This window comes from Neltuma alba, unplaced genomic scaffold (genome assembly GCF_004799145.2).
Source record: "Neltuma alba isolate B1F8T4 unplaced genomic scaffold, ASM479914v2 tig00010370_pilon, whole genome shotgun sequence".
Lineage (NCBI taxonomy): Eukaryota > Viridiplantae > Streptophyta > Magnoliopsida > Fabales > Fabaceae > Neltuma > Neltuma alba.
This window is the reverse complement of record NW_021635275.1, coordinates 333,173-349,087: the sequence shown is the minus strand read 5'-3', so window position 1 is coordinate 349,087 and position 15,915 is coordinate 333,173. Positions and strand designations below refer to the sequence as shown.

The 15,915-nt window shown below is 32.9% G+C and overlaps 2 protein-coding genes across 2 annotated transcripts; both read left to right on the top strand.

The window, feature by feature from the left end:
- Window positions 1–1,468: 1,468 nt before the first annotated feature.
- On the top strand, window positions 1,469–3,519 carry LOC114756056 (heavy metal-associated isoprenylated plant protein 3-like). Its single transcript, XM_028944968.1, has 3 exons — window positions 1,469–1,891; window positions 2,561–2,636; window positions 3,398–3,519. Exons 1-3 carry the CDS (start codon window positions 1,565–1,567, stop codon window positions 3,517–3,519), a joined length of 525 nt encoding a protein of 174 aa, XP_028800801.1. The 5' UTR covers window positions 1,469–1,564.
- Window positions 3,520–11,342: 7,823 nt separating this feature from the next.
- LOC114756048 (high affinity sulfate transporter 2-like) lies at window positions 11,343–15,869 on the top strand. Its single transcript, XM_028944964.1, has 13 exons — window positions 11,343–11,661; window positions 11,754–11,802; window positions 12,435–12,639; window positions 12,909–13,083; window positions 13,169–13,234; window positions 13,315–13,428; window positions 13,502–13,618; window positions 13,705–13,831; window positions 13,913–14,199; window positions 14,550–14,740; window positions 14,848–14,933; window positions 15,027–15,103; window positions 15,593–15,869. The coding sequence occupies exons 1-13, from the start codon at window positions 11,350–11,352 to the stop codon at window positions 15,731–15,733; spliced, it is 1,947 nt and encodes a 648-aa protein (XP_028800797.1). The 5' UTR covers window positions 11,343–11,349; the 3' UTR covers window positions 15,734–15,869.
- The last annotated feature ends 46 nt before the right edge of the window (window positions 15,870–15,915 follow it).

Below are 15,915 nucleotides of genomic sequence, written 5' to 3'. Positions count from 1 at the left end.
CACTGATTTTATCACTTCTTGACAAGAATGTTGCTTTTGGGACATAAATTTTAAAGATGGAAGTATTGGTAATTAATAAATTCAAAAAATATGATGATACTTGGCTATGGCTTTACCTCCATCATTATTTCCTTCCCACATGAATGCTTCATATATTTGTTACTTACATGCAAGATCAAAGTGTAATGCCGTTGCTCCTAGTTAGCTCTGTTTCTGTCTCACCAGCTACCACCACACAGAGAAGAGAGGAAATGATAATGTTGGAGAAAAATAAACACAAAATATATAGTCTTTTATTGAAGTAAATCTTACACATTCAAGTAAAAATCATCAATGAAATGGATCCCAATATTTTGTTTCTTTGCTTCCAAAATTGGCAATATTATCTCAAGGAGAAACTAAAAAGACCTAAACTCGCAAACATACTAATATGTTTGTGTTTTCACCTAAAAATCATAATCATCTAAAGTGAGCTTTCAGATAAAGTGAGGAAAAGACTCAAAAGAGAAGGAGAGTGAAATCCACTTCTTTGGGACCCATCAGTATAAGAGTGGGTTCCCTCTCTATCTTTCTCTCTCCTAATTTCACTGTGGAAAACTTCACGTCGTCTTGAGGAGCTACATATTACTGCCACAAGTATTTAGCTTTGACAACCACGAGTCTTTGGGCTAACAAGGAATAGTCTTCTTTTTAGAGCACTTTCAGCAGTGAAGCTCATCATCTTATAGGCCAAGAAGCCAAAATACAATTAAAGCTCGCTCAGTCTGAATCAACTTCACGTGTTTTAAGAAAGCAATCACTCTTCTTCCTTCTAAAAAAGAGGGGTAAATTTTCTGTTAGGCTATGCCATAAAAAGGGAAATATACTTTCAACCCATTCACTCCTTAGGCCAAGTAACAGTGAAGAGTTAGCTATTAGCATTTCCAGCTCTGTTTATGGCAGACTCAACATTTGCAAACTCAGACTGTATCATCTGCTCATTGGTTTTATTGTTCTAGTCCCTTTCTGCACCTAAACCCCTTTTGACCATTCAATGTATTTTCCTACTACACCATATGAAAGCAAAAGAAAATGACTATACCTACGAATATGGTTACAGAGGGGAAACCAGTGCGTTCATTCCTGTTTCCTCTTATTTTCACCCCAGTGAAACAACCGTTTTATTTTAAAATATCCATATTATTCATGGAAAAGAGGGTCGTTGCCAATTCTGCAGCATTAACAGCTGAAAAGGACAGGATCTTGGACCCATTCAGATCATAGGCATATGCAGAGTACATGTAATGACAAAAAGACTCTACACTGCCAGTGAACCCATTGTTAGCTAAGTCATAATGACAGCATGTCTCTCCTATTCTCTTGTCATTTTCTCCTACTCTTTCTCAGTTAATAATCATCATATTTGCATTAGATTGAATAAAGAAACTATATTTTCAAAATACACCCACTTTTATTACCTTGAAAAAAACTTAGCTTGTACTAAACTTACACCTTCCGTCCACCATTTTGCTTGTTCATCTTCTCCTTGCAAGATTCTCTATCTGTATCGCTCTGGTACGCCAAGATGAGCCTAAAGAGCACTAACAGGAAAATGAGGAGGGGTTTCATGTGCCACTCTCAGGCATCAACTGCGGTATGCATGAGCACCGCTGACCGTCGGTCGGTGGTAGTGCCTAGAAGACCAGAGAGAAGCATTTTTCTTGATGATACCAGACTCATCAACTATCCCAAGTACTGCAAACTTGTTGAGACTCGCAGGCTTGAGCCTGCTGATAAGAAAGCATTGGCTGTTGCTGCACCGAAGATCAAGCAGAAGATGAGGGAGCGAGGGCAAGATGAAGAAAAAGAGCCAAGGGCAGTTCATCAAGCACCAACTGATCAAGTCTTTCAGGTCAGATTTATCTTGCTCATTGTAATTAATGCTTAATATTCTGTATTAGATCAAGTCTTCAATTCATTTTTATTAAAGCAACACCCACATGTTGTAACATATAGCTGCATTTTCCTTTGATGATTCTCAAGATAGCGATCAAAGGTTTGATCCCCAATTAAAAATCAAGACAAGATTAAATGCACTAAAGTAAGAAAATAATCCCCTCCATGATCTTCTCCTTCATCAATGCCTTGTTATTATTAGATCAAAAGGAACAGGACTATACCAGAATGGTCACAGGTGGAGGAGATAGCTAGCTAGGAAGAAAACAAGGATTCTCCATAATTTATCCTTCTGGTGCAGTTCTGTCGAATTCCAAGATCTTTCACGTGCCTTTGCCCTTGAGCTTTTCCCATGCATATTCCTCACAGAACGCAAAATGATTTGTGTGTCTTTTTCTGCGTGATGAAGCTAATACTATTTTATTCATGTACCCTATTCTCTCTTTCTCTCTTTCTCTCTCCTTCTCTCTCCTCTTATCAAAGAAAACAGAAATTCTCGATTTTTGATGGCGAAGAATCCAACTTCATGAAGAAGGTGAAGAAGGATTTGATTGAAGAAAAAGGTGGTTTACAGAGTTATGTTGGTTTCAGTGAGGTGAGGAATTTAATGATTTGTGTTTTGCAGGTGGTTGTCATGAAGGTGGCTCTTCATTGTCAAGGTTGTGCTGGCAAAGTTAAGAAGCATCTCTCCAAAATGGAAGGTATGTACAAAAAATCTGCTTTGTACAATAATTCTTTTTTTTTTTTGGCCAATGTTTGTGCTAATGCTTTTGCTTAATTAATTATTAATTACCAATACCAAATCATATTAACTATTTTATCGATGAATTATACATCTACTACTCCCAGCTGCTTTTTTATATAATAATAATAATCAAATAGCTAATTTCCAAAAATAAAAAATATAATTAAAGTAGTTGAATTCAATAAAATATGCTCCAGTTATGTAAAAAAAAAATCTCAAATGTCCTCATTTGATAATTAATCATTGATTATTAATAATTGATTTCATTGATAAATATATTTTTAACGAGGATTAAAAAAAAGAAAATTTGTAATAAATACTTTTTATAATATGGTATTGCTTTTTTTTTATATAAATAATTAAACAGACATGAAAAAGTACCATATTAACTTTCTCACACCCACTAGTTTTTTGATTCAAACACTACTTCTTAGCTAACTCTTATCTAAAAATATGTGGTAAGCAGACGTAGCTTAATAATGCTCCTAACTTATAAATAGTATGGTCTTTTTTTATTTATTTTATATTGTATGGGAGCCGAGGGAGTGATACTTTTTAGTTTAATATCTACAAATGATCTATAGGGAGTAGTTCTTTGGGGGGGGGGGAATTAAAGTATATGATCACATGTCTATGTGTATATATTTGATGGAGTGATATAATATACATATACATATACATATGGTAATTAACATGAAGTGGCATGTGCGTGTGTAGGGGTGACATCATTTAGCATAGACTTGGAGACGAAGAGGGTCACAGTGATGGGGCACATATCTCCTTTGGGAGTTCTTGAAAGCATCTCCAAGGTCAAAAGGGCTGAGTTCTGGCCTTGCTAATTTACTATTCTCTCATTTCCCCTTCATCATATTATTATTATGCAAACTCTACAAGTTATACTAGATCGCTGCTGTTTTAGTAGTTTTAAATTAATATACATACATATATATATATACACACTTTGAAATATCTCATCGATCAAATTTCTCTCTGATCATCTTTCGATCTGTGTTTTAAATTTAATTATTTGGTACCCTTTTTTCCCTTCACGTGATGCTTCTTTGAGTATCAGACCCAGGAATCATCACTTCATAGATGAATAATACTACCTCCGGTCCTAATTATAAGAGTTAGTTGACTAATTTGAGAAGATTAAAGAAGTAAGTTGAGTTAATTATTTGTCTTAAATAGGTATTGTCTTTCCTAAAATATCTTTACTAATCAAGTGCATTGACTAGAACTATTATTATTAGAAAGGCTACTTTGAAAAAAAATGTATAAATATGAGAGACAAAATGGATTGGGATCTTATATTTAGGACCAAAATAAAAATCAAACAGGGTCTTATATTAAGGACCGGAGGTAGTATATGGTTATATATACATATATCTGTATGTATGTATGTTATGTGTGTGTGTGTTTGTTTGATTTGTTATACGTTCTTCGTTATACTCAATAATTTCCTATGACATGTTGTTGTCATTACGTACATTTTTTATTATTGAGTCGGGTCCAATTATTTCCGCACAAAAAAAAAAATAAAGGCATATGAAGTTACAAAAAGTCGAAAGCCACATGCATGTCGGTGGGAATGAGGGCAAAGTTGGAAAGAAACTAAGGTATATTACTTATAGACGTCAGCTAATCCAACGTGTTTTATTGATATTTGGAAATGAAGAAAAAAGAAAAATGGCGCTTATTATTAGGTCGGAGGGAGGAGCATATATGTGAATTGATTTCCACGAAAATGGGCAAAAACCGGGACTAGTTTGCTAATTTGCTTTTCATATCTCATTTGAGTCATTATTACAAATAGTAGTTTTAAAAGAGACATGAGCGGATACACACACACATATATTAGAAAAAATCCCAAGAAAAATATTATTTAAATTTTAAAATTCTAAATTAGTCTTATTTCTTATACTTTAATAAAAATTAATTACATTTGAAAAGCAAATGATAATATATTTTTGTAGAAATTCTTTATTTGAGATTTTGAGATTTAGGTGATATTTTTTAGAATTTTTCCCATGTTTTGTGAAACCCATTATTTAATAAAAAAGAAAATTGTCTTATCCTTAAATAATAATAAGCATATAATAGATAATATAACATTTAATTAATAATCAAATTTTGAGGAGTAATTCTCATTCATATTTAGGGGCCACAAAAAATGACACTAGAAAAGCAAAAAAAAATAGAAATAATAAATTCCTTTTTCAGAAGAGGGATAAAAGATATTTTAAGCGCTCAAAGATATTTTGACCCTTTAAAAGCTAAATTTTAAGCCAAATTTCAAAATCAAAGCTTCAAAAAAATTTTATGTAAGATTGATTGATCCAATGCTTTAAAAATAATACTATATCTTGCTCTTAATATAAAAATTAGTTCGATGTTAGATTTGATTATAAATATAAAACATCAATTCATTTTATATCTATACATATCTTTTTTTAAAATTACGTATTAAAAATTTTTACATCAAACTATAATTTCAACGCAAATGATTTAATATGATATTTTTTTTAATAAATAACCAATTGAACTAATTTTTTCAATTAATTTATTCAAATTAATTAGATAGATCTTATATTAAGAATTTAAAACAATATTATCTATGTATGTATATAATATATCCTTTTAGTTCATAATAGTATAATACAGAACACTCTCAACACATATCAAGCACAGTAAGAAAAATTATCTTTCATATATCACTTGTTTCTCTTTGTTCCTATCCTCGCAAGCCCCATTCCCTATTTTTCTCCTTTCTTGCTCTTCCTCTTTTTCTCTTTTCTCTCTGCTTCTCATCAATATACCATATTAGTGGTATCAATATCATATCATCGGTATCAAAAGGGGTGATTGCTTGGCCCTACTCGCCTAATTTAAGAGCAATGTGCGTGCAATGGAGGAATGAGTACAGCTCACTGAATTTTAATTGAGGACAGTCATCACCGTCCAAAAAACTGTCTTTCACATGTCTACTTAATTGCAAACTATTGAATGCAACCGTGGTAATGCTCATGGCAGCTAAGGATGAAAACATGCGATGCCAGGCTGGGCCATATTTTGTTCCTAATAGATCAGGCATGTTTTTTAACATATCAGCCTGAGTTTGACTTGTGGCCTGTTATAAGTTTATTTTTCAACCTAGCCTAGGCTGAAGTCTGTATTAAAACCTGTATTTTTTTTTTAAAAAAATTCAAATTACATAGTGACATACAAAAAAAAGATTAAAAAAGTACATAATAATTAATTTTTCAATCTTGTCTTTTATTTATATTTTAGTGTCATAAGTATTATTTTAAATCTTAATTACAATTTGCAAGGATATTATTGAAAACTAGTTGTAATTGTATATTAAAATTTGGAACAAGATTAAATTTAAGTACAAAATAAAAATTAAAATCAAGACAAATAAACAAAGAGAAAAATTATTAATTTTATAATGAATAAAGAGGGTATCATAATTTAATTAACATACTATATAAGTTAATTAATTTATCATTCTTGGAACAAAATTTTTCTTTCCTATTTTATTTATATTTTTAAAATTTAAATATCACATTATTTATTGATATTACTATTTTAAATTATATTTTTATCTTCACTTGTCAACTAAACTTCAAAATCCAAGGAAGCATTAAGCCATTAGCTATATATTAAAATTAAAAAGTAAATTAAAGGTACACACTAGTAATAGTACCATTAAAAAGCTCAATCTTGCCTAACAGGCTTAACAGTCTTCTTAGAGAGCCTAAGCATAGCCTGTTAAATTAAATAGACCTTCAAATAGGCTTAGACCTGCTTCTTTTTGAAAACAGGCCTAACTAAATGCCGGCCAGATCATAAGACCCCTGACAAACTGTCTGGCCTGTTTCCAGTCTTAGTGACAACTAAGCCAACATTGTTAACCGATCATGCTCCCCCATGGAACCTTTTATGGTGCCAATACAATTTACACTCATTATGGTTTCAAACTCCTTTACTAAAGGTGCAAGTTTTTCTTGGATTGGTTACGAATTTGTCACTGCCAACACTATTATTGACGCTCTTTATGTTTACCTTACTCATCTCAATATGACCGTTAGAGCCTCTAACTATAACTCTCTCTTTTTCGTTATTTATTGTTAAAGATTGAACTGGACACCGGTCATACGAATGCAAAAGTACTTCTCATCATAGCTGAAATGGCAGTGGAGTGCTTGGACTAGTTGTAGTCACTACAAATAAACAGACTTTAGGCGACGACAAAAAAAGTCACCGCTGAAAGTGGACTTTCAGCGGGGACACCAAATGTGTATTAGAACGATTTTTGTCGCCGCTGAAAGACTTTTCGGTGGCGACAAATGTCGCCGCTGAAAGTGTTTGTCGCCGTCGAAACTTCTAAAAGTCGCCGCTGAAAGTATCTTTTAGTGGCGACCTTTTTAGTCGCCACTGAAAGTTTTCAGCCACGGCTGCTACGGCAACGATTTTTCAATGGCGACTTGTCGCAGCAAAAAACTTTCGGCGGCGACTTTTGTCGCCGCGGAAAGTCAATTTTTTTGTAGTGGGTGTTTGTGGATCTGCGAGAGTTTGTGTTCATCTAAAGACTTTTTGTTTTTTGATGTTGGCTTTTGAAGGAGAAGCTGAAGAAAAAGCAAAAGGAGAAGGAGATGATTGAGGTCAACCTGTATTGACGAACTTAAACTTGGAAAAAAAAACAAAAAGAAAAAAAAGGATGGCAAAACAATATTAGTAGAGTTGTTGGGTTGCGTAAGATTGAATGCATATGAAAAATTAATTTAAAATGTCGTCCAAATGAAAAACATAAAGCCAAACTACATCATTGACTTTTGTTGTTTTATGATAATTAGAATTGAATTATACAATAAAACTGAACGTTTCCATCATCTATTTAAAGATTATTTTTTATTAACTTTTTCATCGGTGAAGAGTTTCTAAAATAAGCTGTCTATATTTCAATAGCCATACATAGTGTAAGCAAACATCATCCAGCTATAGTTTTGAAAATGAATCCTTGATATTTTTCCCCTCTCTCTGAGCAGGATTTGGTTAAGAAATTATTTTATATATTAATTGGCTTTTTATTGTTACGCGAAATCACTCTGTAATAATAAATTAATACTATAAATAATCGTGTCCTTATTAAATTGATCTCATATATATATATATATATGTGTGTGTGTGTGTGTGTGTGACACTCTATTTATATTCAAATCCAAAGCACATGAAAAATTGAAAGGCATTGAGGAGGAATACGAGAGCTTCTCAAACGTTAGAGACAAGGTAAGATTCAAATATTTATCTTTTTCTTTTTAAATTTATTTTTTAAATATTTCATGCACTTCTCTGTGTTTGTTTATTAATATTTTCACTTTCTCATATAAGAACTAATTAAACATTGAATTTTCTGGTCAAAAAAAAGTTAAACATTGAATTTGATCCTAATAAAAATATAAACCTTAGTACATACTGTCTTATATTTACAATTTTTCCTTAAATTAATTTACTTAACTTATAAATCAATACATAATTTAATATTAAGCTAGAATACACAAAATGTTCATGAACTTTGAGTTAGTTGCTGTCTAACTTTCCTCATCTTTTAAAGTTTAAATTAAAAACTACTCCTCTGATCCTAAATATAAGATGCACACTAGTATAAGAGTCTTATATTTAGGACCGGAGGAGTATAATGTTTCATGTTTTGATTATTAACCCTTTGCTGTTAAAACAACTGTTAATGTTAACAGTTTTTTTTCATGTCAAATTTTTTTATATTTTTTATTTTATATCATGTCATTTAAAAATACACTTAATTTGAAGTAATTTATAATTTTTTATTTAAAAAGGACTCAATCAAATAAATATTTTAAATAATTTTTAATATTTAAGTATTTTATATTTTTAAAGTAATTAATTATTTCACTTTAAGTAATTTTAATCATAAGTGTTATTTTTTAAATGACATGGCATATAATAAAAAATATAAAAGGTTGACATGAAAAAATAAAAAACATTAACTTTAGCACAATTTTAACAACAGTCGATGGGGGTTAATAACTAAAACATGAAACATGATGATCTTTAATTCAAACCTTTAAAGATGAGGAATATTATAGCAATTGGTTCAAAGCTTAGAGGATTCTTTCTTGGGTATTTTGCCCATTATTATAATAAAGGTATCTTAGAGAGACTATGTCACATTTACTACGTTAACTAATTTATTTGACTTCCTTGATTTATTCAAATAAACTACATAGCTTTTATTTTAAAAATAAGAAATATTGTTATTATCTTGAAATATGTAAAGGAACAAAAGTATGCTTTTGTTTCCTTATTACAAGAGAGTTACTAAGAATACAGAAGAGAGAGACGAGTTTTTGCCTATATCTTAACTTTTACAGAATATAGTAACAAATATTGGATGATTTATTAATTACGCTGGGAGCTGAAACTTAGAAATTAATGACTTCTTATGAACCTGATAGATTTAATTTGAAAGAGAGTTCTTCAATTTGAGGTTATTTTTTATTATTTGAGATGATGGTGCCTTGCTTTGCATTTTAATCAATTTATTACTATTAGTTTTTGATCTGGCGTCTTCCAGTCTTTTTGAACGGATGAGTTAAATTTTTTCTTTTGGTTTCAACAAAGGGTCAGCGTAAATTAATTAAGATAGGGTGGTTTTCATGACCAGGAAATTACTTATATTTTGTTAAATTTTATTGAAATCATATTTTTTCCAATTTCCAAACATATTCAGATATTTTGAAATGAAAAGTTATTCTATATTCTAGTTAGTATGTATTTGAATAACTGAATTAATGAAAAATATTTTAGTAAAAAATTTATATTAACATTATTTCTAATAAAATTAAAAAAATCAATTTAAAAATAATAATATTTTAATATTTTAATAAAAATTCATAAAAAAGTATATTTAGTTTACACATTTTATTAGTATTTGGATGGAATCAAAATCATCATTTTAAAAGTATTTTACAATAGACGATATTAATATGTAGACGAGTTTATTTCGATTTGAAAAAAATATTTTTAAAAAATACTTTTTATGATAGCCAGACACCCTAAGTTTAGTAACATTTCCTCCTTAATGTCAAAAGGCTTCATTTTCTAAGGCGAAGAGGACCCTCTTTTCCTACTTAATAATGAATCAATACAAGTTTATGGGCTCCGTTAATTCCTTCACGCAAAATATTTTCTTAAAAAAGGGTTAGACATCAAGGATGGTTATAACATTTATAGAAAGCATCATTCCTTTTATATATATATATATATATATTATTGTCTATTGTCTATTGTCCTTTTCTACTATTAATTGATAAAAATGACTTTTATTTTAATTAACTTTCACAAACTCAAGCTAAACAAATGCAATTAATATAATTCAATTCGTGTTTAAATAAATTTTTATTAAAAAAAAAGTCATTTTATTTAAATGATATGGTGAAAAATCAGTTTTAGAATGTTTAAATTTAAAGAAAAAGTTACTTTAACTTTAAATTGGCTTTTGGATAAAAAATTAATCACTCCTAAAATCATGTCAAGCATCATTTTTTTCATGCAACAATCTTTTTCCCCCCAACTAACTTCTGAGAATAATATCAATTAATACGTCAGTATTTAACATATATTACACAAAATCTAATTAATATATACGCGACTTATACCCTACAAATGTGCAAATTCTTTTTTTTTTTTTCTTTTTTGGACGAAACAAATGCGCAAATCTAAATGTTGTTGAAAATGCAAGGATTTAGTTGGTGGCTATCATCAATATCTCTATAAGTGCTCCTTGGCAAGCTCCTGCCGGATCAAATAAACCAAACACTTGTTCAATTAAACAAAGAAAATGCAATTCTTCTCCTTCCTTGCCTTTATTCGTGGCAATTCAAAGATCAGATTACAAATCAGGTAGTACATTCATTGAACGAGCATTTTGTGAACCTGGACTCAATCACAGCCACCTTCATTTGAACCAATTTAGCCTAAATCATTTGAACCACCAACACTAAAGATATGCGTTTCTCAAGTCAATAGAGATTAACAATTATAATTATGATGATGATCATAAGAATAATATGTGAGAAGAGAGCAAGTAATCTCAAAATTCTTATCTAGCTAGGCAAATCCAAACTCAAATTCTTCTTCTCTTTTTGGTTTCCCATCCTTCTCTGTGCTGTTTCATCGTTTTGACTCATGTGCCCCTAGTTTAAAGTGTAGTATCAAACCATAATCAATTACACATCCAAGTGCTGTTTGTTCTTGAAATCATTAGCCTATGAATCTTGTTTGTTCCCCGAGGTCAAACCTTGTCGTATAATGTGAGTGTGTTTCACTACTTCTTTGACCCCGCCAGCCAGTTCTTGTCATTTCTATCACCATAAATACATAAAAGTTCATATCTCAGACAGCTTATATCTTCATCTATATTCATGTTCGTTTAGTGTTTGATAAAAGGAAGATTCTTGAAATCACCAACTTCACATGACAAAATGCAGACACTCTATAGGTTTTAAAGAAGGTGACTGAGTAGCAGAGGGCTCTGCTAACATGATTCACTTGTCTGCATAATATCTGTTTGATTTTCGGGTCTTAACTGCCGGTAATCGTCTCAGGCCTAGCCCGAGCTTGCGAAAATGAAGGTAGTGGAGGAAATGGGAAGTAATAATGCTTCAAGTCACGTGAAAGGAGATCATACCTTGCATATTCACAAGGTGGGAGCTCCTCCAAAGCAAAAGCTTGTGAAGGGGATTAAAGATGCAGCGAGGGAGACTTTCTTCTCAGACCATCCTTTATGCCATCTTAACGACAAGCCAATATCAAGGAAGCTTGTTCTTGGACTTAAAGCAGTTTTTCCAATCCTTGAATGGGGAAGAGATTACAGTTTTCATAAATTCAGAGGTGATCTTGTCTCCGGACTTACCATTGCTTCACTCTGTATTCCTCAGGTAAGGTCTGGATGTAGAGTGATGTTATTCATATCAGTGTCACCTTAACGTTGGTTTCTAGTTTTGGACTTAATTCATTTGCTTTTTCACAGGATATTGCATATGCAAAGCTTGCAAATTTGGATCCTCAGTATGCGCTATGTGAGTATTCTTTTTCCCAGCAAACCACCGCCCGAGGGTGTTTGTGTTTTTGGCGCCCCCCCCCCCCGGGGGTGGTTGGTCTGTAAGATGGGCTTGGGTATTATGTTTTGAAAAGTCAGTATTGCAACACTGAACAGTGAAATTTTTATGTGTTCCATTTTTTTTTTCAGTTAACTTAACCGTGAATATTATTAGAATCTAATCTAAGTTATTACTCCCCCATCCTTAATATAAGACCTAATTATTAAGTTAATTTTAGTCCTAAATATGAGACCTATTTCTCATATTTATCAATTTTTTTTAAATTACCCTTATGGATACTCCATCAACCATAATCAAGTAAATAAGAGAGGCAGGATATTAAAGAAAATGATTATGGTATTTTAGAAAAAAATATGTCGTATTTCTTATAATTAACTAACTTACCTAACTTTCTTAATCTAATCAAATTAGCTAAATAAGTCTTGTATTAAGGACTAGGGAGTATCTTTTATTGTGTCATTGGTCATGCTTCATGTACCCTCCTGTATCATGTGTCGGTCTCATTATCTATGCTTTCTAGCCTTCTAAAAGTTGGCTCTTGAGGGGAGTAATGTGATTTGGTTACGGGGTTCTCCCATCAATTTGTGCAGACTCAAGCTTTGTAGCTCCTCTGGTGTATGCTTTCATGGGAAGCTCAAGAGATATTGCCATAGGACCAGTTGCCGTGGTGTCCCTCTTGCTTGGAAGCATGCTCACTGATGAGATTAGTGACTATAAGAGTCATGATTATCTCCGGCTCGCTTTCACAGCCACCTTCTTTGCCGGAATCACTCAAATGGCTGTAGGGATTCTCAGGTATGTTACTGCATAATTGGCCAGCAATCTGAGTGCCTAAAGTATGTGCTCAAAATCTCATGATTCTGATTCTCCTATACATCTTGACCATCTTGTCATGCATGAATTCAACTGTTGAGTGAAAATTCATATTCTCTAACACACCTCTTCACCTGCAAGTCTGAACAAAATGCAGTACTTAGTACTGTCTTCTTTTTGGGTAGAGTCAGAATTTTCTTAACAGAACTGCTTCTTCTCTGTTTCTGTCTGAAAATCTTCTCGTATTACAGACTAGGTTTCTTGATTGATTTCCTATCTCATGCTGCCATAGTGGGATTCATGGCTGGAGCTGCCATTACTATTTGCCTGCAACAGCTTAAAGGGTTACTGGGCATAGTCAATTTTACCAAGAAGACCGATATTGTTTCTGTCCTGGGCTCAGTCTTTAGTAGAGCAGACCATGGGGTAATTGCAACTATCATTTGTAAAAGGCACAAAATTCTAGAAGCAAAAATCAAAAGCTCACTAACAATATTGTCTGCTTTTGCAGTGGAACTGGCGGACTATAGTCATAGGAGTAGCATTCTTGACCTTCCTTCTAGCAAGCAAGCACATGGTAATAATTCCATTCATGGATCTTTCTAATGCTGTATTCTTCCAATGAAAGTATCTCAAGTTTTCTTATGTGATGGACAGGCTAAAAAGAACAAGAAATTCTTCTGGCTTTCCGCAACTGCTCCCTTGATCTCCGTTGTATTGTGCACATTTTTCGTCTATGTTACTCGCGCTGACAAAAAGGGCGTCCCGGTTGTAAGTATTAACTCCGTATTTGGCCTTCTGAAGCTAGATAATCTTCAAATCATAATGAGACTATGTATTTCAGGCCAGGCAGGTACAAAAAGGCGTAAACCCAATATCAGCTAATGAAATATTCTTCAGCGGGAAGTATCTTGGCCCTGGAATTCGTATAGGTGTGGTGACTGGTATGATAGCACTCACGGTAAGAAGATTCTACTTCGTGAACTACAGAATCATTTTGATTTTACAACACTGCAAGATATTCAAAGCCAAGTTTTCAAAGTGCAGGAAGCTATAGCAATTGGAAGAACTTTTGCTGCGGTGAAAGACTATTCACTTGATGGAAACAGAGAAATGGTGGCAATAGGAACAATCAACGTTATTGGATCACTCACTTCTTGTTATGTAGCTACAGGTATGAAAGAGCTCAAAAATATCTGATGATACGCTGTCATGTCACGTGTCATCCTAACGTGCATTTCTGGTGTTGATGCAGGATCCTTTTCTCGCTCGGCAGTGAACTTCATGGCTGGTTGCCATACTGCTGCGTCAAACATAGTTATGTCCATAGTTGTATTGCTGGCTCTGGAACTCATTACACCATTGTTCAAGTACATCCCGACTGCTGTGCTGTCTTCCATTATCATTGCTGCTGTAATTGGCCTTGTGGACATAGAAGCTGCTGTTCTGCTCTGGAAGATTGACAAATTTGACTTTATAGCTTGCATGGGAGCCTTCCTTGGTGTCATTTTCAAGAATGTTGTGATTGGCCTTCTTATTGCAGTAAGCATGTTTGCCACTTGTTTAGTGGAATACAATCTTGAAATGCTGAGGCTATGTTTCGATAATAGTTTGGAGGTTCAAAACCAATTTTACAAACCCAGTTTGTATCGAATGCTTGTTTGGCTGCCTTTGCTGAACTGGGTTTTTTTCCTCAAACCTCAGTATTTTCCCACGTAAGTAAAGGTTGCTTTTGCAAAAACAAGATTTTCTAAACTGAGTTTTCCACAATGCCATCTTCAAAATGTCAGATATGTCTGTTTATTATTGGTTTAATCTATCAGTGTACTTGTTATGGATTGAGTTTGCTTGATAATGCTTTTTAAGCAGTATTTTCTTAACTTTTTTTGCAGGTGGTTATATCTTTCGCAAAAATTCTTCTACAAGTAACAAGGCCAAGAACAGCAGTACTTGGGAGGGTTCCAGAAACTTCAGTTTATAGGAACATTCAACAATACCCAAAAGCAACTCTGGTTCCTGGCATGCTGATTATCAGAGTTGATTCTGCAATCTACTTCTCAAACTCCAACTACGTCAAGGAGAGGTGATTAATTTGATTTTTCCCAACTTCAATAAGAAATGTGAAGACAGTATAAAAGTTAGTTAACAGATAAATAGAGGGTTCATGGATGGCTGAATCAACGTTTGCAGAATTCTGAGATGTCTCATTGATGAAGATGTAAAGAAGAAAGAAAACAACCTTCCCAGAACAGAATATCTCATTGTTGAGATGTCCCGTAAGGCTTTCTTTCGAAGTCAATCAATCAATCAATTAAATCAAATTGGTATTAGTTAAGTAATTAATTGGTGAAATCACAATACTGTTGCAGCTGTGACTGACATTGACACTAGTGGCATTCGCGCCTTGCAAGAGTTGTACAAGAGCCTTCAGAAAAGAGAGGTCAAGGTAAATTCTTTTAGTATCTCCTAAAAGTAATATCTTTAGGTTGTTCTGCATCATCAATGTCCTACTGTTTAAGATAGTTTGGTCATTTTCGGAGAAGTCTATTCGAGGCGCCATTAAGGAGAGGTGAGCAGATAATCTTTGACCCTATGAAGAGAGGTAGAGGGAGGCCAAGAAATACAGTTAGGAAAGTCATTAACTGAAAAACTCCTTATTAAAATCCTATTGGAAGAGTTGGTTTCAGATGGAATGGGGTTCATGTAATTGACTTCACTTAATAGGATAAAACTTTGTTGTGGTTGAAATTGTAGTATTTTTGGATCAATGTTATTAGAATCAGATTAAACTGGCCAATTTAACCCCAAAAAAATAAAAATTAAAAAAAAAAGACTATGAAGTTGTATTAAACCGATCATTTTGTTAGGTTACTAGCATCTTTTCTAGGTCTTCATTATGCTTATTGACAATGTTTCTGTGTGGCTTTTCTCACAGCTTGCTTTGGCAAACCCTGGGACGGTAGTAATGGAGAAGTTTTGTGCATCAAAATTCACAGACTTAATTGGGGAAGATAAGATTTTTCTAACAGTAGCTGATGCTGTTGCAACCTTTGGTCCAAACATTGAATTACCCTGATTCTTAGGTCAAGCTACCGTTAGTTTCTGGATATGTCAACTTCCATTAAAGAAATTATAGAACAAGAATTATATTTCAATTGTAGCATTGGAGATACATAACGCAGTAGTAAATAAAGCTACAATGTATAATGATGGTCATTTTGATATATTATAATGTCAGTTTTCTTTATCCCTTAGAAG

Bases quoted from the DNA above. Each gene is read 5' to 3' on its own strand.
- LOC114756056 (XM_028944968.1), top strand. From the start codon at position 1,565: ATGAGCCTAAAGAGCACTAACAGGAAAATGAGGAGGGGTTTCATGTGC. The intron at 1,892-2,560 runs GTCAGATTTATC...TGTGTTTTGCAG, and splicing joins CAACTGATCAAGTCTTTCAG to GTGGTTGTCATGAAGGTGGC. The intron at 2,637-3,397 runs GTATGTACAAAA...GTGCGTGTGTAG, and splicing joins GCATCTCTCCAAAATGGAAG to GGGTGACATCATTTAGCATA.
- LOC114756048 (XM_028944964.1), top strand. From the start codon at position 11,350: ATGAAGGTAGTGGAGGAAATGGGAAGTAATAATGCTTCAAGTCACGTG. The intron at 11,803-12,434 runs GTGAGTATTCTT...CAATTTGTGCAG, and splicing joins GGATCCTCAGTATGCGCTAT to ACTCAAGCTTTGTAGCTCCT. The intron at 15,104-15,592 runs GTAAATTCTTTT...CTTTTCTCACAG, and splicing joins TTCAGAAAAGAGAGGTCAAG to CTTGCTTTGGCAAACCCTGG.